General features: G+C 40.2%; 1 protein-coding gene across 2 annotated transcripts in view; it reads left to right on the top strand.

Annotated features, from left to right (window-relative positions):
* The window catches only part of RNGTT (RNA guanylyltransferase and 5'-phosphatase), a 172,209-nt gene that overhangs the window by 128,315 nt on the left and 21,917 nt on the right, over positions 1-21,977 (top strand). For both annotated transcript variants that reach the window (XM_010000510.1, XM_010000509.1), the window contains one exon: positions 8,594-8,660. In XM_010000510.1, the coding sequence (XP_009998812.1) occupies positions 8,594-8,660 (67 nt within the window). The remainder of the gene's footprint in view (positions 1-8,593; positions 8,661-21,977) is intronic.

A 21,977-nucleotide genomic window follows, 5' to 3' on the forward strand; every position in this document is an offset into this window, starting at 1 on the left:
GACCCTAACATCAATTTCTGTAATTCTCTACTTAGGCTTTTTCTGATTTTCTTCCTCTTTTTTCTTTCAATGCCATATTCCTAGAAACAAAATAGAGTTGAAAAGCAATGGGGAATAATTATCATAAGCAAGAAGCAAATTATAATTGTAATGTCAGCGTGGTAGAATCCAACTTCTGGTTCAAGAGACTACTTAAGAAACTGCTTCTCTTTCCATGGTTAAGATATTGCAGCACAGTGCAGAGTTTTCCTTTCACAGACAAATGCAGAATATTTACTATATTCTCAAAGGACATCAGCTGCATCATGTGAAGACAGTGTCCTTTCTTGCTTTGTTATGATGCTTTATTTGTGCTCATGCCATTGTGTGCAATAATTACATAATGGGATAATTTCTTTGCGGAATGGAAAAAAAAAGTTATGTATAAAAGTTACCTTTATCTTCAAAGCTTTATGTGAAAAACATTCAAATAGTGTTGGAAAACACAGTTCTTGAACTTACGTGGGTGTTGCTTCTTTTCTCAGGGCTGTTGTTCATCTGTGTTTGTAACTTAAAACAGTCATTTCTGCCTAAAATTTGCAAATGCATCCAGTGTAACTTTTAGACAGTTAGAAGCACGTATAGAGTGTAACAGTGGAATTCTTTGTATGTGCTTATCACACAAAATATTTTTTTTTTAATTTGAAAACGTAAGAACATTGAGACCATAACTAATATATGTAGTTAATTTAAATATGGGCATTTAGAATGTGAGTATGGTCATAGAGATTTTCCTAAAATTCTCTCTGACTCCCTGATTTATACTTTAAACAGGTTATATTCAGTTTTTTGGCCTTAATTGGCCCTAATATAGATGCTGAGATGATCTTAGCAATAAAGATAGAGATATGCAGAATGACCAGTAGCCCCACTGAGTGTCAGGATTGTGTTTCTTTCTGATTTGCTTCATATCTATTCCAAGCTTGATACACGTCTTCTCAGGATTTAAGTCTTTTCACCAGCAACCTCTATGAAGACTGCAAATGTCTTTCTGCAGCATATGAGGGATCAGATCCCAGCCCCATGGTAGGTACTGGTTGCTGCTGCCGACATGCATCTTGATCCCATTGTTCCATCAATGGAATTGGTATTCCTATTTCAACATATCTGCTAGGGTGAAATCCTTTCCAGGCAAACACCAAGAGTGTTTCAGGTATCAGTCCACTGTTCAGATCAACCACAAAAACGCTGTCTGATCTGGAGAGGGTTTTCCAGGTTGGAAGACAGTCCACAGCAGGAGCTACCCCTCATAGCAGGCAGTCAATTCCACCTACACAGTAGAAGTACAGACAGTACACACAGCTGGCAAGCTCAGTTTGGGAAGTTTCTGCAGCCTTGAATGCACTCAAGTACTTTTCTGGTTATGCAACATAACTAGTTTTATTACATCGAGCAAAGATTTGGTGGGAGGCTGTAGCACTTAGCCAGCTCTTAAAAACAAATACAGATACATCTAGAGTCAGGGGATTGCAAGAGCTAGTGAAAGAAACTGGCAATAGTCAAGAATAAGACCTGAAATAGAGAATCTGGTGACTTGATTTATGTGGAGTTATGAACAATCCTTCAACCATTATGTATGTCAAGTTAAATTATAAGGTTGCCTGATACAAATACTGCAAGATACTGTTTGATAACTTGTCATCAGTTCTGGGATTTTGGTGAGAGTTCTTGTGGAAATTGAAGGAAGAAGTTACAGGTTCTGTTTCCAAGGGGTAGGGGACAACTGAAGCATTGCTGTAGACAGCTCTGTGTGCCTGCCACTCGGCCTGTTTCACAGCACCTTTCATCCTGAAAAACCAGACAGCTCAAGCCTATATGCCTGCTCGTTGGTCATCGTTTTCCTTCTGCACATGCCACCTTTCCAATTATCTTACCTCTCTTAAGTCCTTCTGTTGCACATGTGGTGTGTGTCACTCCATACTTGCTGCTTTCCAACTCTGACCTCTGCACTGTTGGCTGGAGCTGCAGGTCTCAGCCTGTGTTCCTGCATGAACCACCAGCCTTGCAGCTGAGCAAGCGCAGGAGCTTCTGCCTCGCACAGGAGTCAAGTCCATGCGTTCAGCTCATCTGCAGTAACTTGCTCCTGTGAGAGGCAGCAGCTCCTTGCTCCACCCTGCTTCTTAATTTCTTTGCGTGCTCCTTTCTGGAAACCTCCTTCTGTAGTCGGCACAGCAGCACTAGGATCCAGATAGCCCAGAGGAAAAAGTCCAGCTGGTCTGTGTATGCCTGGTCAGAAGTTAAGTTTTCAGCTCCACAGTTAACGTGACTGTGCTGTTTTGATCTGGTGTGGGTTTTGGTAGTGGGGCAGGGGCTCCAGGGGTGGCTCCTGTAAGATGCTGAAAAGCTCACCCAGCTCCAAATGTCTGGCCAACTGAGCCAGCAGAGAGACGATGGATGCACCTTTGTGATTAGCATATGAAAGAATCAGTAAAAGATCTGAGAGCAGAGGGGGAGGAGAAGAGGCAAGGTGGAGAGCAGAGATGAGAAGCAGTGCTGGAGCAGAGAGATACCAAGGTCAATGAGGAGGGAGAGGGAGGAGATGCCCAAGCAGAAGTTCCCCTGCAGCCCATGGAGAGATGGCAGGCTCCCCTGGACCCATGGAGCATGGTGGAGCATCCCCTGAAGGTGCCAGGAGGGGCAGATGTGGACCTGCAGTCCATGGACTTGGATCTGCAGCTGTAGAGGACCCCGCACCAGGAGAGTTGACTGTTCCTGAAGCAGCCCATGACTGTGGGAAGCCTGGGCTGGAGCAGCCTGCTCCTGAGGGACTGCAGCTCATGGGAAGGACTTGTGTCAGAGAGGTTTGTGAAGGACTCTCTTCTGTGGAAGGGACCCCGTGGGGAAACAGGGGAAGACTGTGAGGAATTCTCTGAGAAGGAAGGAGTGGCAGGAGACAACAGACCGTGAACTGACTCTAAACCCCAACCTCTGTCCCCCTTGTGCAGCTGGAGAGAAGGAGATGGAGAAATGAAGAATAAAGTGATTTGGGCCCAGGAAGAAGGGGTGGGGCAAAGTATTTAAGCACTGTTTTTTGATTTGTCTTTGTCCTGTGTGGATGTAATTAGTGATAAATTGCTATTTTTTCCCCAAGTCGAGTCTGTTTTTCCTGTGACTATAATTGGTCAGATATTAGGAAGCACTTCCTCACAGAGAGGGTGATTAGACATTGGAATGGACTGCCCAGGGAAGTGGCGGAGGCACCGTCCCTGGATGTGTTCAGGGAAAGGCTGGATGTGGCACTTAGTGCCATGGTCTAGCTGATTTGGTGGTGTTGGTCATAGGCTGTATTGATCTTAAATGTCTTTTCTAGCTTTGGTGATGCTGTGGTGAGTGAACCTTCCTTGTCTTTGTCTCAACCCACAAGCTTCTAATTGGCCTTTGTCTGCCCCATCCCATGGTGGGGGGAGAGGGAGCAGCCACATGGCTGGGTCTTTGTTTTTGGTTAGGCTTAAACCATGTCAGTGACCCTGTTTGGTAGCCTGAGCAGACTTTCAAGGCAGCCCTTGGAGTCTGAAAGGGGTCAGTGTTTGGGGTTCAGATCAAGCTGAAGTTGTGTAATGAAGTTGTACCTCCCAACAAGACATGGAGGAACTATTTGACACTTTCTGCCTTCACAAAGTACTACTTAGCAGTTGGAGCATTGGTGTGTCAGTCATGGATATTGTGAAATATACACCTTCATCTTAACAAACAGATCTTAGTGAGTTACTGGGAACAGACCACATGTGGAGAAGAGAAAGTGATCAAGCTTCTTCAAAATGTGCTGCCCTCATCAAGTCTGTAGCCAAGGTTTGCTCCACTTCCCATGGTCAAAGGCACTAGGAAGGGAGCAATGGTGCTGGGACTGTCCCAGCCCTGACAGCAAGGTCAGCTGTGCCCAAGGAGGGTGATCTCTGTGTTAAATCAGTCCTTGCTTCTCCTGTAGCCCTAATCCACTAGTCTGCTCCAGTTTAGGGGGCTGCTTTGCCACTCTTTTATACCTGTCATCCCACTTGTGCTCCACATCCCTTGCTGTATTACTTTGTCTTATTCCAAGTTTTCTTTCACCCAAGCCTTTAATCCTGTCCAGTATTTATTTGCATTTAGCCCCTTCACATCACTGTTGCCACAACATTTTTTTGGTCGTTGTGCCTGTCCATGCCCAGTCATACAAGCAGCAGTGCCTGGCTGCTGCAACTTGCATTTTTAAAACATTGGGTATGTTCTAGATCCTAGAAAAGACCAAATCTAGGATTTTGAAGGTGGAAAATAGGGAATTTGGAGGTACTTATATGGCAGAATTTTCTTGGTAATGGGAAGGCCTTTTAAGACCTTTACATTGTCTTGACAAAAGTCATAAATGGTTTATCCTGATACTTTTTAGCTTTTTATGCTGTTTTCATGTAATGGGACAATACAGCCCAAGTAGGTTGGGCTAGAATTCTGCTGCCTTGGGTGTACAGGGCAGGAGAAGAGGAGTGTGCTGTTACTGATGGACAGAATGTCTTAAGAGACCACTGGTTTTGGAGTGATGTTTCTTTCCTTCTATTTCCAGAAGAAAAAAAAAAAGGGAATCTTTGGTCATGGATTGAATGAAGAGACTACAAATAAAATACATGTCAGTCTGTAAGCTGTATGATCAGTTGAGGCAATTTTGTTTATTGGTACCTATTTTCCAGTAAAGTATTAGTACTGAAGTGCCAGTAAGCATTTGCATTTTTGACAATTGCATCTCATAATTTTAAGGTATATTATTTGTATGTAGAATTTAAAGATGGTAAGTGGACTGTGAAACTGTCACCACAGTTTCATAAGCTGGTCTTGATTTTGGCCAGTTACAGGTGATGTCCAGCTGTTAGCAGAGTTAGGTGTTGAGTGCTGCTGATGGGGCTTTGAGAATAGAACTGTGCAAATGTGAAATTAGGTAAGAAATAGAAGACTGACATTTTAAAAGAGAGCATTAGCATAAGGAAACACAGAAGTGCTTATAACCAGCCTGTCTACCAGTGGAAGGTCTTCAAAGGCAAAGGGTAATTAGTTGAGAGCACTAGGAGAGAGTATCTGTATCAATTTAGGTGTGCTGAAGTAAATGGTATAAAGTTAATTTTAGGTATTTGAAAAACACAGTCTGGTGGTATGGTAAGGGATTGTAACAATGACTGTATGATCTGAGCTTTCTGATAGACGAGGAGTACATTTTAATGGTAATTTAGTGATCGGTCATGCTGAGTTCCTGTGGGTGAGATGAAGATTGGCATGTACACCTCTATTGTACCTATCTCCTTGATAACACATCATTTTTTTGATACTGCCACTAGTGACGACTAAGGGAGTGATAACACTCTTGCCATGGCTTGGCCTATCCAGAACCTCAACAGTGACTCTTGTCACGATATGCTTACCTCTTCAGACTCTTCTGTGTGAGCTAAGTGTCTGAAATGTGGAGATTGCACTGCTATCATAGAATGTTTTTGTTTCAAAGGGACCTTAAAGATCATCTAGTTCCAACTCCCCTGCATGGGCAGGGACACCTCCCACTAGACCAGGTTGCTCAAAGCCCCATCCAACCTGGCCTTGAACACCTCCAGGGAGGTGGCATCTCCTCTGAGCAACCTGCTCCAGTGTCTTACCACCCTCACACTAAAGAATTTCTTCTTAATATCTAATTTAAATATCCCCTCTTTCAGTTTGAAACAGTTACCCCTTGTGCTATCACTACCTGTCCTTGTGAAAAGCCCCTCCCCAGCTTTACTGTAGGCCCCCTTCAGGTAGTGGAAGGCTGCTGTAAGGTCTCCCTGAAGCCTTCTCTTCTGGGAGAACAACCTCAGCTCTCAGCCTGTGCTCATATGGGGTGGCTCATGTCCAACTTTTCATCCACAAGCACCCCTAAGTCCTTCCCACAGGGCTTCTCACAGAGAGAGCTCAATAAGAACCCTGAAGCAAAAGAATTGATACAAGTCATGAGATTTGGCTTTTTTTTCAGTTGCTTAGACCATTTAGAGGGAGAAAAAGTAAGTATTTCAGGACATTAAATGATGATCATATTGGGATTCTCATTTCAACCTTGTTGAGTGCTTATATGGCAAACTGACTGGCTTTGAGGTTTGGTGTTACAATTTTGAATTTTAGAACTTGAGATGAATCTTGAAACCTAAAGAAATAAAGAATGGGACCTTTTATTTAAGCAAGGGGGATTATTTTCCATTCTCTAAAAATTTTCCTAAAATTTCATTGAATTAACATTGCCTTTTTAAGTTTAAGTTGTGAATGCAAATAAGAAGTGAGTGAAACACTTCTCAGCCAAAGCAGTGAAAAGTGAATCAACAGTAATAAGCTTGTACTTCTGTGTCAGTATCAGTCTTGTTAAGGAAGGCAGTTCTTGCAGTCCATTTGCAGACTTTGGGTGCTACTTAAGCAGTGTAAACTGCTCTACAGGCTTCTGGAAAGATCCATCTTAAATTCTGTTCATTACTTCTAACTAAAGCCATCCTGACGACTCAGATTTTTCATGGTTGTACATTTCTGTCCACTAAGGAAAACAAGAAGAGTAACCATGTGGGAATAACCACGCTATATGTCTTCTGGTTAAGTCCCTTGCTAGAAATACAGCCAGTGAACTTTTTTTTCTTCTTTTCTGCCTTGCAAAAATTATGTGTAGTTCTTTTTAAGAGAACTTTTTTGCTTTCTGGTACCCTTCTCTCAGATATGATGAGATAAACTGAATCTTTTTTACAGATTCTCTTTTAACCTTTTTCACTAATTGCTTCCCATAAGTTTCTTTTCATTTAGCAAAGCTTTAAATATTTTCAGAGTTTGCTCTATAGCCCTAGGAGAATATTTGATCAATATGCTGGCTTTTCCAGCTCCAGACACCTGAGTTCTGAGTAAATTTGACTAACTGGGACTGAAAATGAGTTTGATATGCTTATCCTAACTTCCATATCCTGCAGAACCACTGGGAAACAGTGTAAGTCTTCCTGAGAGAGCAAAGGATGGGCAAAGGGAGAAAGCCACTTGCCTGTCTGGACTGACTGATATGCTCTGATCCTTACTGGTATTTCCTTCCTTTGGATATTTCTGACAGGGTCTGGGAAATTTTGTATACCATATAAAATTAGGGAAAGGTATTTTGGAAGATGATACACGGTTCTACATGACTTGTTACTTACCTGTTTTATATGTGTGAATGTTTTGGCTTTATTTTATTGCTGTTTTCCACTGATTCCTGCTGGTGGTGAACCAGTTTAATATCATATTGGTGTCAGAACTGGGAATAATCAAAATCCTACTAAGATGTGTACATTCTGTGAGGCCAAAATGAGTTACTGCCATTTAAGTTTCTGTGTTCTTCTGTTTATTGAAACAGACCTGGCAATGGTGAGAAATTTGTTAAAAATGACAGCTGGTTTATGTATAGAAAACAAAATGTAAATCAGTATGAATTAAAAAAAATACACATAGGCTTAAAAACAGAAGAGACACCTCAGTGTCAGGCTTAAGCAGAATGATGCCTACATTCATACTTATTTATTGTTATTTAATTTAATTCATATGTGAGGACTTATAGCAAAAGGGAATGGATTGTAAAATTGAAGGAAAATATAAAATAGCAAATAGGTCATAAAAATTTGGAGCTAGTGAAGAGTAAGATGGGTTTTGAATGTCCCTTTTATTCAAAACAGAAGCTCCTTCAAGTGATCTTTATTATGGGGTGCCTGTACTGCAGTGTGACACTTTTGAAGCCTCTAAACTGGAGGGAATGACTGCTGTGCCCTTGCTCAGCAGGATTGTCCAGTTTGGACAGCAGAGTGCTCTTCTACCCTTTTTTGCTGACCATTGATGTTCTCCTCGGCCTCTTCGTAACAGCAGCACCCTAATGCTCCTCCAGGATTTGGAGTTTATGTAGTAATAACATTGACTTGCACAGTATCCACAGGAATCAAAATAACTCTTTTCCACAAGTGCCATCCGTCATTTCAGCCAACTTATCCCACTCTCCCTGTGTGCTGGTGGGGTATGCAACAACCTTCTATAAAGAGCTGAAGAAAACAGCAGGCAGAAACTGCATCTGAGGCCCTTTTATGGCAGAGATTCTCTATTCTTTCTCTACTTGCAGTGATGTAATTTTTGTATTACTGTGTATTTTGAATTAATGTGTAATTTAGTTGCCTTAATCTGCTTTAACTCTCAGGGCTGCTGCTCTGAATGTGTGTTTAGTCTTCTCTCTTGCTGTCTCTTTGTTTCTAATGGTCTCCAATAAATAGAAAAGACACATACCTGCCATTCCTCCATATTATTGAGTGACACCCATCACGAAGAAGCCTGTGGAATGGTTTTGTTGAAGAGCTGCTTGCACTGTAAACACAAATTACTGGTGTGGATCCATCTTTAATGCACCTCTTTCCTTTTTGGTCCTAGTTCAAACAGAATTGCCTAATCAGCTTTGCAGAAGTATCTCTTGCTATCATAATGAAGCTTGCTACCCTGCTAGGATTCCCTGACAACTACTGGAGATGTAAAAAAAACCCTTCTGGTTATAAAATGATATCTTAAAAGATTTTTTTCATTTTTTTAGGCTACTCACCCAGAATGTTGGTCTTCTTTATGTTGGAAACTTTGACAGACCTTTTGCACAAATTAAGGTATGATTCAGAAGCTGGGGGGGGGGTTGGCTATTTAACTTTTTTAACTGCTTTATGATTTCAGGCTTGATTTAGAGAACTGCAAGTTACCAATACAACTTCACCAAAAATAATGGGAAATACTGCTGCCTTGGTGATGGTGGCCATATTCTGGGATTGCTTCTAGTTACATCTGTGTGCTTGTGAACAAAGTTTAGTTTTTCCTATAATATTTTGATTAATTTTGACTTTAGTTTAATTATCAGAAGGAATATTTTATTGTTGTTTTTGTTTGATTGTTTTGTTTAGGCTACCTTGTCAGTAACATTTTAAAACAAAGCTGCTCTTGGAACTGTGTAGTTCTTCAAGTGATCCTTGACAAGGAAGACACTGCAGTAAAAAGCACAGATTGTTTTCCCAGTATTATTAGATTTACTATGAAAGACTCGTACAATTGCTGGAAAATAATTTGTCTTTTATGACTTACTGTTTGTCTTCCTTCAGATGAACTATGATAGCTTCACATTTTAATTGCCAGTTGCTAATTAGTTATTGTCATGTCACTTGCAAACAGAATTTTTTTGCAGAAATATATGGACTGATTTTGATGAGTTGCATTGGATTTTTCATACAATAAAGAGAGGGAAGCATTAGCATGTCGTTATTACACTAGAATGTGGAAATGTGGTATTTGTTTTAGAATGCTGAAATGTTCCCATTTCCCAGGTGATACTTGTAATTACTACATATTCTGCACTCTTGGCAGCCTTGTCTCCTCCATCATGAGCACATGCTTGTGCTCCTCAGAATTTTAAAAACCTCTTGGTTTTGTTTCACATCAAAATGAAACTTAATTTCTAAAACTCAGATGTGTTCCTTTGCCATCTCCAATTACATTACCAGAGAACAGTATTCCCAACCACATCTAGCTAATACTTGCTTTTTCTAACTTAAATTTTAATAGTTTTAATATTACTGTAAAAGAACAGATGCATGTTTTTCATCTTCCCTGTTCCTTTTCTCCTATCTCTGCAGTTCCTATATGTATGTTACTCAGTTTGGCTCATAATCAAATAATTTAGATGTTTCTTGCATGGAAACTTGTGTTGAAAGATGTTCCATCACAATCTCCTATATTTTTGGTGCTAGCCCTTCAGAATAATGGTTGTTTAAATGCTTTGTAAAAGTTCTCTCACACTGTACCTGCAAATCGGGCCTCATTTCTGTCCTTTCCAGCCCCATCTATTTCTAGTATTAGGCAGCAAAATGAGGAGGTTTTCCCCATGGCTGGGAAGAGTTTGTGAGTTGACTGGGTGGATTTGGAAGAGAAGAGGCTTGTACTGCACTTGTTTTCAGGCATTTGTGGATGGCAGTGATATTCCTCCCATCAGGCAGGGAGAAGCCATTCTGCTCACAGGACAGCAGCAAAGCAGATGCTGTGCAGGATCAAACTGGGACCAAGTATCATCACTAGGGGAAGAGTGCAAAACCAGGGTATGTTCACAGTGTGTGGCCAGTTTCCTGCAATTTGCCTGCAGAACCTTCTTTGCTGGAAGTTGTACCTGTGTTCTGGTACTTAAGAGTCACAGTTGGACCTTCCTCCCTGAATGTGCCTAAGGGATTGTCCACTACATTTTCAACATACAAAGCCATATTGGCTCTAGAAGTTAAAGTGTGATTTTATTTCTTTTAAATCTGTTGCCTGGTAACTCATTTTGGTTCATCCTAGGCCTTATGTCAGGAGAAATGTTGAGCAGTCATTCTCTATTCCTGGCTTTATCTTCTCTTCCACATTACCCCCGAGTTGCATCTTCCAAGCCACAAAAACTTAATCTATTTATTTGCTCCCAGTATCCAGCAATTCAGTATCTCCAACCAACACCATTTTTTATTTTTGTACCTGTCTTTATTTCTACTGTTGCCTTATTTAAGGTAAGAAATGGCACAAAATTCAAGATGTGGGCACAGTACTATGTTCTGTTCCATTTGCTGTTCTTACCTTATATATGGTACAGTGCTTGATAAATGTCTGACATGTATTTAATTTGAGTAGGTTATTATTAGACATTCTGGTAATATGTCAGTGGTATAGTCTCATTCTAAATGTTGTGTTTGCCACAAAATAGGTAATGTGGATGTTCAAAATAACTTTCAGTTACTACCTAGGAAAAACAAAGCTTTTTGTCCACTACATTACTTTAGATCACATATACCTGTTTGAATAAGGTAATTCCACAAGATGTACCCTTTAAAACATAGCTTTTATTTTTGGGCTGTAGGCATTTATATGGGCATATATGTTTCTGGTGCTAAAGGTAATCCTGAAGTGGTGAGGTGGTAAGTGGCTCAGGGTCGTCTCTTCTGTGGTTTGTATTGTTAGCTTCAACTGGGAAATGGCATGCAATGAACAAAAACAATAAGCTTTTTAACTGGAGTCTCCTGTCTGATTGCTTGAAGATTCTAGAATTATATTGCCTGCATGACAGCAGGAGAAATTGGCATAGAGTGATGAGGTTATACCCTCTTTAGAGAGAGCTTCAGCACCAAAAATGGGCAATATTAATGTTAAGACTTGGTGCTGTAAAAATAACGGTATGTACTCTGGAGACATACAGTGGTCTTTTTTGTAACTGTTGACACAAGTTTCATTTTTTCCCCCAGCAGTTCTTCAGGTCTTTCATAGGTGGTTGCTAATGATGCCACCAGTTAAAAGACCACACTTGGTCCTGGAATATGCCAGAGTCTTTGTAACCTTTTCGTTCAGATCTGCTTTTGCTCACCATGTGATGGATTGAACTGTCTTTTTAATGTAAATGATGCACTCATTCATTTGCAAAGATCCCAAGTATATCTGTTCTGTTAAGATATGGCATTTCTTGCCAAATGTGTGCATTAAGGAATGCCCCAAACCACTGCTCTCCTCTGTAGGTTTAGATTAATTACTCAAAGTGAACCATTAGTATACAGCAGTACTTCCAATACATTTTTGTGCACTTCCAGTTGAACACGTAGGAATATTATCAGGCCTTTGAAATATTCATAGTAAACATAAACTGCCATGTTAGTACTCATAAATTCATGTTTCAATTTATGTGCATTTACAAAACTGCAAAGAGAGAAACTCCTTATCAAGGTATCCCTTCTTAAAAGCAAAGAAGTCTGATTTTCCAGAACTGTCCAGGAAGATAATTGCACCAGTGTCTTTGATGTTGAAGACTGTAGATGGCAAGACTGGGAAGAAGAGATTTTGAAATACTAACATCTCTTCTAGGATGATTTTTCTATGTCTGTCTTTCTCATATGCAATAATTCATTAATATTTATATATATTAATATTTATAATGTTTCTGAGACATAGATGAACTGGTAAGATTAACTGAAGTTACCTGATCTTCTTCCTTCTGACTTGCTTTCAGTGGTATCAGTGGTAGTGCTTGATAGATGTTTGATCTCTGTACTTCATTATACAAAAGGAATGCAAATCATTAATTCCTCATGTTTTGAATCCTGTGTCTGGTAGCAGGTAGATTAGAAGAAATGCATAAAAGTGTGTTTTCCTGGCTAGAGGGATCTGCCTGGGACTTCTCCAATAATGTGCAAGTTCACAGATATTGTGAGATTTTGTATGTTGCTACTTTGAACAGAGTTCATGATACAGAACTTCCAAGTTATTGTGTAATGCTTGGGAGTGCTCTTCTCCTAAAATAACATCCAGTGAGTTTCAGTAGGTTCAGTGTCTCATAAAACCCATGGCTATTTTGGTTAGCTGGAGAGAGTACTAAATTAATTCATTATTTGAAGGTCACATTATCTGCAGCAATGAATTCTTCTTTTCAGGGGACTCTTCTTTATATTGAAGGAATTTATTTCATGTAGGGCAGTTCCTCTTATAATTTCATTTTTCTAATTTATTGTTTATTACTAGCATCTGTATTAAAGTGGTGTAGAACAGTTTCACCATAAATGTTTACTTTTTGTATCTTTTCCCTTTTACGTGGCTATGTTAGTAGTAGTTACCATCATACACTTCTGCATTCACTCAAGAACTTCAGAGAAATTCAGTGATTTGCAGCTTTCTTTGGTTGGAAGTGGTTGTATATATTAAACATCCCATGGCAACTGGGTGAAATGAAGGAGGTTTCTCTTAAACGACAATCTCAATCAGCAAGATAAAGTATTGACATCAGCTGGAATTAACTGGCAAAATTTTTGACATCTATAGTAAATATTGCTTGTATTCTTTTACTAACAATGAGCTACTAAAGGGAAAAATTTATCATATAGATTTTGTGGCTTTTAAAATAACTAATTTCATTATCCCACCATACATAATAGTTGCCCAATGGAAGGGTATGTTGTGGGGATTTTAACCTGTTTACAGTCTTCATAACATATTTGCCATTACCATATTTGAACTGGAGTGGCTGGAGAGCTGCCCAGCAGAGAGGGACCTGGGGGTGCTGGTTGACAGCCAACTGAACATGAGCCAGCAGTGTGCCCAGGTGGCCAACAAGGCCAACACCATCCTGGCCTGGGTGAGGAACAGTGTGACCAGCAAGACCAGGGAGGTGATCCTACCCCTCTACTCAGCCTTGGTGAGGCTGCACCTCGAGCCCTGTGTGCAGGTTTGGGCACTGCAGTGTAGGAAGGACATTGAGGTGCTGGAGAGGGTGCAGAGAAAGGCAACAAGGCTGATTAGGGGTCTGGAGAACAAGTCTTATGAGGAGAGGCTGAGGGAGCTGGGACAGTTTGGCCTGGAGAAGAGGAAGCTGAAGGGAGACCTCATTGCTCTCTACAACTACCTGAAAGGAGGTTGTGGTGAGGCAGGTGTTGGCCTCTTCTGCCTAGTGACCAGCTATAGGACAAGAGGAAACAGGGTCAAGTTGCAGCAGGGGTCAGTCAGGTTGGATATTGGGAAAATTTCTTCACAGAAAGAGTGGGGAGGCAGGCTGCCCAGGGAGGTGGTGGAGGCACCATCCCTAGAGGTGTCAAAAAACATGGGTGGACGTGGTGTTTCAGGAGAAGGTTTAGTGTTTAGGGGTGGTAGGGCAGATGGTTGGATTTGATCTTTAAGGTCTTTTCCAACCTTGATGATTCTATGATTTTGGTGTTTTTAAAAGAGAGATTTAATCAATGTAGATCAGAATGAAAAATCAGATACACTATATCCAGTATTTATAACTACAAAGAAAATGATGTTGCTTAATCAATTTATTCGGATTGAAAGTTTTTGCAGTTCCTAGATGCTTCTGGGATCAGGGGAAACTGTTCAGTACACTGTGTTCTCCATTATTAATCAGTAATGAAGCTTCTGGCACTCTTTACTATCGAGCTAATGACTAGTTTCATTTTGGGCTCTTAACACATTAAATTACCATTTAAATAAAGATTAATTACTGCTATTTTATTTTTAGTATTTTAAGAGTAGTTATTAAAAAGTTTCGTAATAAATACTGCTTTGTTCAAAACAGAATTGTTCGATTTAATAGACTATGAGGACAGTTATGGTGAAAAGAGTATTTTGGAAACAGTGATGTGTTCTTAGGATTGAGTTTCTGTGGTAGGAGTTCAGTGGAAAGTTTGAAGTTTGCTTCTGGGGAATTTTCTGCTGTAGTTACAGCAGTCTTGCTCTCAAGGAGTAGCAGCTCAGTAGCCTTTATCTGTGATTTAACTGAACTTGAGAACAGTGTTACTGATTGCTGAGACAGCTAAACCTGCCACCTGCACTCCAGGACTGCAGTTCAGTTCTAAGCCATTATTTGCCCAACTGTCTCATTTTCCCTCAGCCAATACACTTTTAACTTAAAACATGATAAAGCATAGTGGAGTTCTGCCAGAGAGAGGCCTTGCAAAGGGTAATTGTCCCAGAATAATTTCTCTGATCATCTCACATCAAAATCAGCAGACCCTCCAGATACGAATCCATCCGCCTTTACTTCAAGATCCGCAGGCAACTTATCAGCACCTTGGAGAATTTATTGTAATGTTCCCAGGAGCTGAAACATCTTCAACACAGCTGCTTAACTTTGTCTAGACACAGAGGCTGAGCTGATGTCTGAGAACTAGGCTAGACCTCATTCATGACTGCTTTAGCAGTGTCAAACATCTGCAGATGATTACTGAAGTGATTGGCCACAATTTACCAAACAAACCTTTTCTGAAAGAAAGGGACAAAGGCATGACTTGGTGAACTTGCTGCTTTCACGGGTTATTTCTTAAGCTAAGATAAGCTACTGATTTCTTGACTGCAGCTGGCATGTTTTTCTTCCCTGAGTGACAGTGACTTCTACTACCAATTAGTGATCCCAAAGCTGGGTAGACTGCCACTGTCTAGCCACAGAGGACACATATGGAGCATCTTGTTAGGGTACAGCTAATTCAGATGACTCCAAATTTAGGAGGAGAATTAGTCCAACTTTCCCCATACACTCATTTGCTGTCCTGACAGAGCTCCACAGCAACATGGTTTGTACAGACCTTCAGCAAAATACATGTAAAAGTTTTCCCTCTGTGCCTCTTGGCAGACAGTACGAATATATTATGCCTTCATTATTTGATACTTTCATACAAATTGACAAAGGTTTTTGCATTCACTACCACAGCAGGAAAGGATGTCTCATTTGTCATGGTGAAGTCATAATCTGAATTTTGTTTCTGTTGCCTCTCTCCCCTTTTTTATTATTTTGTGCTGTTAGTGTATTGTATGTGATACGAAATGCCATAGAATAAAACATAAGGGTATCATATCTTCAGCTTCAATAAAAAGACAAATACAGCCCTGGAATCTCTCGAGACATTGTTGAGAGAAAGGAAATACATCTTTATCTGTAGGTGTTTGATTCTTGCTCACATTGAAGACAAATTATTTCAGACTGAAAGAGATGCCACTCGGTTGGACAGAGGCCTGTCAAATGAAGGAAAAATAGTGGTAACTTGCTCGGTTAGCTTAGCAAGATAGTGTCAGAGAAGGATTATTTTGTCTTTATATTAGCAGAGCTAACAGGCAGTGAGGGGAAGGAGAAGGGGATAAGATTATTTGAAACTAGGAAAATAATGATAGGAGAATAAATGGATTATGGCAGACAGAAATAATCTTATTCTGAAAGCTGAAGGATACTTTTAAGGACTACAGATCTGGATCCAGCTTCCACTAGGAACAAACACCTTTACAGTGTTGAGAGGGAATGTGGTAATTGTATGATTTGATGACTGTGAAAGAAGATAAGCTCAGAAAACCTGAGTCCCTACATTTCATTAAACACAGTCACTCTGAATTAAAAAAAACACAAACTGAGGATAAAGCTGTATAAAAATCTACCTCTTCTGAAGTTCAAACTGTATCTTTAGGATTAAGTAGTTGATATTAACAATGTATATGTATTCTGGTTAACAGTCTCCAATCAGAACTGGAGGATGGTTCTAGTGTTTTGTAGAGTATTGTGGGATGTTACAGCAGGATTTTCACATCCTCTTGCTAGACATGGGAGCTGCACTGGGCACCACTGGAATTGCTTGTATTGGGCTGCTGAGATGCTGCAGAAGGAAGGTCTTTCTTTTTCTTACTGTGTTTCTCTTTTGTGGAAAGCACCTCTATCTCTGTGTCATGCAGAACTCAACACATGGAAACATTTTCAGCACCAACACTTGAAAAGTGTGGCTGATGGCCAGGTAACCTTTCCAAATAAAATTCTCAGTGGAGTGGGAGTTTAAGCTGTGTTCCTCATGTTTATTGTTACAAGATGACACTGTACAGTCTTCTCATGGGAGGTCATATAATGCAGAGATAACGTCTTCTGCTGACTGAGTTGTCCTCCTTTTCCACTCATTCCTTTCTCCTGCAGTGATTCCACATAAAGGACTGGGTCAAATTCAACATCTTAGTTTTTATCTTCAATGTGCTCACATGGTCTGGGATGTATTAAGTGTTACCTGGCATAGGGCTGTGTTTGCCTTCCTCAGGAATGAAGGAAGGTTTCACATTAAAAATAAAGTTCAATCTCAGAAGCAAGAGGGTTTCAGGAGGGCAGCCTGGAATCTGAAGTGAACCTGTTGCAACCTGGAGTGGTTTTGCATTTTGCAATCTTCTGTCCCAAGTCTTAGGTGATTTTTCTTTGACTTTGTGTCCTAAACAATAATCTGAACACATTAAAACACAATTCTGAATTTGTGATAATAGTAACAAACTCTGGGAGGTAGAAAACTGCCCAATCCACACAGTTTTTATCTTGTAAAGAAGATGCTAGAGAACTTAGGGAGTGTTGTAATGTGCTAGCAAGAAATCACCCACTGCTCATTCTTAAGTTACATGTTTATTTAACATAGCAAATTTAGCTCATTTTGAAAATAGGATAGTTTTGAACTTACTTTGAGAATTAGGAAAGAAAAATATAATGTGGCTTAATTATCCCTTGACTTCCTTTCATTTCTCTCCATCTTTTCTCAAAAGCAGTTGCTAACTTGTAAGGGCAGGGGGGCCTGACTGCCTGTGTGTTTGTGGAGCCCCTGGAGTATTAGAGCCCTTCGTCCTGCCTGGGAATGTTCAGACGCTAATAGTATAAATGAATAGTAATATATTTTATGTGTGCATTTATATTACAATGAATGACAGCATACAGTGGGCATTTTACCCTCTATTGACATATTGAGGGGAATAATGATAATAATAATGATCATAGTAATAATAAAAATAATCCAGCTTTGGAAGTGGTGATGGAAACAGAAAAAGAATAACAACTAGAAAATTTGCATGAGCAGTGCACAAACTGAAGCAATGATTTTGTATGCTGTTACAATTGTAGCCCCTAAGAACAAAATGTTAATGAGCTATAATTTATAAATTCACTCTGTTCTGATGGATCAGAGAGTCCCCATTTTGCTCTTTGTCATGATTATGCCTGTGAATTCAGTTTAAAAAAAAATTGTTCTTTCTAAAGCCTGTGATGTTCTGTAGAAGTCCAGAGAATTAGGAAGATTACCTCTGCAGTTTTCTGGTGTTGCTGCCAATAAGGCTGAATAGTTGGTGCTTGGTTTTGGACTATATTATTTATTTCTTTTCATTTCTGTTTTGTTTTTTGTCTCTCCCCTCCCCCCCGGCCTCTTTTTATTGGGCAGCTTTTGTTATTTCAGCTCCTAGTAGTTTGGTGTGTATTTTTTTTAAATCAATTCAAGTTTGTTCTTGCTAAGTATAGGGTAAATTAAGCCTTCTGGAGAGGTTAAAATAATAGCTAGTGGATTGTAGATCTTGGTGTATTGGGAATTTTAATTGTGGAGTTTTTTTATTTACTCCTGTGTTAACTGTTTAAGATTTAAAAAATCTTCAAATGCTTTTAATGAATGTTGTAAAAATGAACAGATTGCTGTTTTTAAGGCTTCCATTTCCTGGGCTTTGGAATCCAAATACATCCTAGTGATAGAAAATCTGTATGATAATACTTCAGTTCTCAAAAAGCTTAGAAAAACGAGTGCTGACAAAGGAAGAAGAGAAGCAAATGCAGGGTTCTGCATCAGGGACAGAGCAAGCTCCTGGAGCCTTACCTGGCTGTGCAGCAGCTCTGCAGAAAAGCACCTGAGGGTCCTGGTGGCAACAAGCTGAAGATGAGCCTGGTGTGTGCCCTTGCACTGGTAAAGGCCAACGATGCCCTGAGCTGTGTTAGCTAGAGGGCATAGCCAGCAGGTCAAAGAAGGTCACTGTGCTCTGCTCAAGCATCTGGGAGACACCGTGTGCTGTTCTGGACTTCTCATAGGATCACAAAGGCTGGAAAAGACCTTTAAGATCATCAAGTCCACCACATCAGCCAGACCATGGCAATAGTGCCACATCCAGCCTTTCCTTCAACATATCCAGGGACACATCCAGCCTCCACCACTTCCCTGGAAAGTCCAATGTCTAATCACCCTCTCCGTGAGGAAGTGCTTCCTAATATCCAACCTGAACCTCCCCTGGAGCAGCTTGAGGCCAGGCCCTCTTGTCTTGTTCCTGGTTGCCTGGAAAAGCAGCCCAGGCCCCACCTGACTACAACCTCCTTTCAGGTAGTTGAAGAGAGTGAGAAGGTCCCCCCTGACTCTTCTCCAGGCTAAACAACCCCAGCTTCCTCAGCCTATCCTTAAAAGATTTTTCTTCTAGTCCTTTCACCAGCCTTGTTGCTCTCCTCTGTACCTGCTCCAGCACCTGAATATCCTTCTTCATGCAAGAGAAGTCCTGCGGAGGCACCTCCAAGGGTAGAGCATCTGGCCTATGGGGAAAGGTTAAAGAAACTGAGTGTCTTTAGTCTTAAGAAGAAGTAAGGAGTGGGGGAGAGTGATTTCAGTCTCCAGTCACCTACAGGGAGATTGCAGAAAAAAGAGCCAGGCACTTCTCAGAGATGCAGGGGAAGGATGAGGGAAGATTCCAGTCAGATGCAAGGATGTAATTTCATGGTGAGGTTGGCTGAGCATGGCAGCAGGTTGCCTGGAGAGGCTGTAAAATCCCTTTCCATGGAGGTTTTCAAAATGTAATGCAAAAAAGACCCTGAGTAACCTGACTGATCCTTAAAGTTAACCCATCTTAGAGCAGAAGGTTGAACTCAGTGATGGCTGGAAGGCCCTTTCTAACCTGCATTTTTCTGGTTCTGTGACGTTCTAGAGTATAAGCTGTCACCATTGTGAAATATAACTAGTTCTTAAGAGTACATAAAACTGCATAAGTTATTATGTTTATTGGGAAATTGTACAGTTGGATGTTTCTAAGACTCCACTGTTACTGACTGAATAGAGCTTAATTTCAGTCCATAATATTAACTTATAGTATGCCAGTCAGTTTTTCCTTCATATCTTTTCCTCTGGCTGCAACCATAACTTGCATTATACAAGGCTTTCAGTACTTTCATTCTTAGTATCTCAGGTTTTTTTCTTGCTAAATGTTTACCTTGTAAGTGACTGGTGTTCTCATTGTGGAGAACGGCCCATCTTCTCCCCCTGCATAAGATAGCAAAAATAGGAAAAGATGCTGCTTTTTTTCTTCCATTAAGAGGTAGAAATTGCATTACCTTCCAGAGATCCTATAAACCTCTTTCAAAGAACATGTTGTGTTTCCTTCACTAAAATGTTTATTTAGAAGAAAAGGTTTGGGTTTTTTTCCCTTCAAAGTAACTCTGCAGCTATTTTCATGTAATGAGGCAGTATGGATTTTTTTAATGGAACGTGTGGTGTGTGTTGAGAATAAAGCATCTTTGGTTTAAACTTCAAAATCTGTGAGCATAACTGAGACTTGGAGAAGCTGGTGTTCTCAGGAATGTCTATAAAATTTAAGAGGTTTATAGATTATTCAGAGCTATATAACTGATGAACTCTAGGTGACCCTGCTCTGGCAGGGGGGTTGGACTAGATGATCTCTCGAGGTCCCTTCCAGCCCCTAAGATTCTATGATTCTATGATTCTATGATGTTAAATTTTTTATGGCAAAGAGGAAAGGAAATGGGGAGTGGCAGCACTGGCTAGTTTAGTGGCAAAGCTCAGGAGTAACAGGCTAGAAGATGAGCAACCAGTGGGTAAATTGGATATGAACACACTGAGGAGACTTTGTAAATGCATGAAATGGGGTGTAACTGTTGTGTATAATGGACAGACAAACATGTAAGAGTGCAAGGTGGGACACCTGAGCACTGCAGGAGCAAAACTTGTGGATGTGCTGGGAAGACATGGTTGAGCTAACACTGATACACCTTGCTTGTCCTCCTGTCTTGCCTCCAGCAGCAACCCTGATCTACAGAGACTATTAGGAAAAACCTCCAAAATTAATCACTGAGACCATTCATATTCTGATCTTTGCTTTGGTTGGAATACTCTGTCATAATATCTACGACATTAAGCCAACCAGCAATTTCTTATCGCATTAGGGATGGTTGATTTGGAGTTTCCCATTTCGTTTGATTTGATAATGAGATTTGAAACCACCACCAGCTGATATATGTGCAGTCAGGATTTAGTTTTCATTGTTTTAATTTTATTTTTTTTTAGTCTCAGCATTCCTCCTTTTAGAATTAATTTTCTTTCTTGCCTTCCTGGTAATTTTCCAAATATTTACTGTTGACCCCGTACAGATGCTGTTGTGAGAATTATTGTCATACAGAAAACTGGACTTTCAAAGTGATAAGCAGGTTGTGCCTACAGTAGCCTATGCCCAGTGGTATGAAAACATACTATGATACATGTGAGCATTAGGACTGCAGATTATGTTTCATTAAAATAATACATTAATAGACAAATAGTTTATTTTCCATATTGAAGAGACAGCAAAAGAAAAGGGCTCAGCTGGGTCTGACCCATGAAGTAGTTGCTTGTGACCAACTAAAGATGGTTGAGAAAGATACTGGGAATGAGAGGTTTGTTTTGACAATAAATGAGCAAAGACATTGCAGCTATTCCTCATCTGCATTGCACTGAGCCCTCATACTTGTCACAGTGGAATAACTGATCAGGTCATTGTAAAACTGCCAGATTCCTTGTGCTGCAGTGCAAGTTGTGTTTTGCTGTTGTCCTCATCTTCTTTGTCACGTTGTTCTTTTCCAGGCTTCAGTTCTTGAGAGGGTTCTGGCACCTGCACGTGGGTGATTTGAGGCTGGCAACATCTTTTGTTTTCCTTTCTTATGTTTTACAAAAATCATCTTGCAGAAGAGGATTTTTTTCCATGATGATTTTATGCTCTTGAGCATGGTAATTTGTTGCTGCAGCTGTTCCTGCCTTATAACTGCATTGTCAAACCTGCTTTGGGTGTGCCTCTGCACACAGAGAGCAGCATTTCTTCTGGGCAATGGAGAATACCTTAGTAACAACAGCTGTTTATGGGGCCAGCTCCTGTGCTTGGCTCAGTTGCAGCAGGGCCTGGTTTTCCTTTGATGTAGACATCCCCATGCTGAGCTTCCATAAATGCAATTGCATTTGCATTTTCTTTTGACTAGGATACAGTACTCAAACAGAGTAAACTTCTCAGAGTTTATAGCCAATTTAGAAACTTTTTGTAGATAATTGTCTTCTCAGACAAAGAAGTGAGCTAAATTTCTGTGTCTTTATGGTTTCCTTCAGAAACTATTCTTTTTGTATAATAGTTTTTATCGTAATTGTTATTTATTAATCTGGTCTGATTTTTGTAATCAGTTTATTGACTTTTCTTTCTGCATTAGACCTTTCTTCAATAGAGGCTTTTGCTGTTACTGTAGGCAAGTGAAATAAAGGCAGTGGAATGGATGATAGTCAAAGAGAAAGAACTGATTAAAAAGTTTCTAAATAAAATTATAAAAATTGGACCCTGTTAGAATTTTACTGTAATTGAGTGAGACATTGGAAAGGTATTGGGGCAAATTC

The sequence above is a fragment of the Chaetura pelagica genome, unplaced genomic scaffold (assembly GCF_000747805.2).
Source record: "Chaetura pelagica isolate M959 unplaced genomic scaffold, ChaPel_1.0 scaffold174, whole genome shotgun sequence".
NCBI classification, from domain to species: domain Eukaryota; kingdom Metazoa; phylum Chordata; class Aves; order Apodiformes; family Apodidae; genus Chaetura; species Chaetura pelagica.